The sequence below is a fragment of the Electrona antarctica genome, assembly GCF_951216825.1.
Source record: "Electrona antarctica genome assembly, chromosome: 22".
Taxonomy (NCBI): Eukaryota; Metazoa; Chordata; class Actinopteri; order Myctophiformes; family Myctophidae; genus Electrona; species Electrona antarctica.
This window is the reverse complement of record NC_136805.1, coordinates 3,821,415-3,823,168: the sequence shown is the minus strand read 5'-3', so window position 1 is coordinate 3,823,168 and position 1,754 is coordinate 3,821,415. Positions and strand designations below refer to the sequence as shown.

Genomic DNA, 1,754 nt, shown 5'->3' with positions numbered 1-1,754 from the left:
AGATTTGAGGCACATTTTAACGATTTTTCAAAAATAGCAGACCTACAAGTTCATAGCGCGCCACTCGGTGGCGCGCTATGAGCTTGTAGATCTGCTATTTTTCAATAGCTAAATTATAACAATGTTTAAAACACCAAAAGGGGTTCCCGCCCCAAAATGGGTTAATGGTTAATGTGGTTAAACGCTAACGTGACATGGATGCGTTCCAGGTCTCAATGGCTTAATATAAAGCATGTAACTTCATTGTTTTTGTTGTTTTTAGGTTTTAGGACAACTATGGAGATTATAACCACCACAACTGCTGTTTATCACAATAAAGAGATGGATCCATCTAGTGGAAGCCCTGCTGAACTCCAACGCTCCCCCTACACCATTGTCCTGGGCATCTACAGCCTGGTCTTTGTGCTCGGCGTGTCGGGGAACGGCGTCGTCATCTGGGCGACGGGCTTCAAGATGCGGAAAACCGTCACCACCGTCTGGTACCTCAACCTCGCCGTGGCAGACTTCCTGGTCACGGCGACCATGCCCCTGCCCATCACGTACGCGGCCCTGGGCGGCCACTGGCCCTTCGGCTGGTTCACGTGCAAAATGACCATCTCCGTTCTCTTCCTGAACATGTACGCCAGCATCTACGTCCTGGCGGTCATCAGCGTCGACAGATGCGTGTGCGTGGTGTGTCCCGTGTGGGCCCAGAACCACCGCACGGTCAGAATGGCGTCCTGGGTCAGTCTGGGCGTCTGGGCGCTGGGCGTGGCTCTCAGCTCCTACATCATGGTCAATAGGAACGCGACGCCCTCCGCCCGTGATAAGTGCCAGGGCTGGGACGACTTTAGAGTCCCCCAGAACTACACCATACCAGAAGTGAATCGGTCAAGGGCATATCGATTCGGTCTCATGTACTTCACCGCTCAGTTCCTCATGGGATTTGTGGTCCCTTTCGCCGTCGTCGTCTCCTGCTATTCCGTCATCGTCTATCGGCTCAGGAATAGCCGCCTGACGTCCAGCCGATCTGGGCGCCCCTACAGAATCATAGCAACGGTCATCGCCGTGTTTTTCCTGTGCTGGGCCCCCTATCACGTCATGCATCAGGTTGCCTTTGTGAAAATGCTGGCGGCAGGGTACAGCGGACCGGATCGCGCGGTCACCATCGGTATCCCCGTAACCATCGGCCTGGCACTTCTCAACAGCTGCCTGAACCCGCTGCTGTACGTGTTCATGTCTCAGGGGTTCAAGGACGTGTTCCGCAGGTCTATCCTAAAGGGGCTGGAAAAAGCCTTCGCCGAAGAGCTGCCTCAGACCCTCAACGTTTCCACAAACCCAGGGAGGGCCAAGATTCTTGATGTGTGTGACACACAGATTTAGGGTGAGCTAATCTTGCGACCTAAAACGCGTAGGTTGCGACGTAGGTCGTAGGTCGCAAGATGAGCTTGCCCCTCCTGATTAGGGTTATACCCTTGGCTTTTCTGGTCAGTATAGCCTATGTTTTCAAAACCGAAGCGATAGTGAAAAATATCAAAAAATACGTTGACGTAACAGTTTTAGAGGGGCACTATCTTTGTGTTTTCATGATTCTCTCTGCTCTCAGCCTCTCCCTGTCCTCCCTTCCTTTTATAATGTATCCCTTTATGAATAACAACATGATGGAGCAACTTATGCAAACAATTAAATATGAAGTTTAGCTTAACCCATTTAGACCTGAGGACGCATGTGTGTCATATTATAGCTTTAAACCCATTCTGGGCGGGAACCCCTTT

General features: G+C 51.2%; 1 protein-coding gene across 1 annotated transcript; it reads left to right on the top strand.

The window, feature by feature from the left end:
• Window positions 1-321: 321 nt before the first annotated feature.
• LOC306914721 (fMet-Leu-Phe receptor-like) lies at window positions 322-1,362 on the top strand (the record flags this gene model as incomplete). The annotated part of the gene is made up of 1 exon (XM_079491897.1): window positions 322-1,362. One exon carries the CDS (start codon window positions 322-324, stop codon window positions 1,360-1,362), a length of 1,041 nt encoding a protein of 346 aa, XP_079348023.1.
• Window positions 1,363-1,754: the final 392 nt, after the last annotated feature.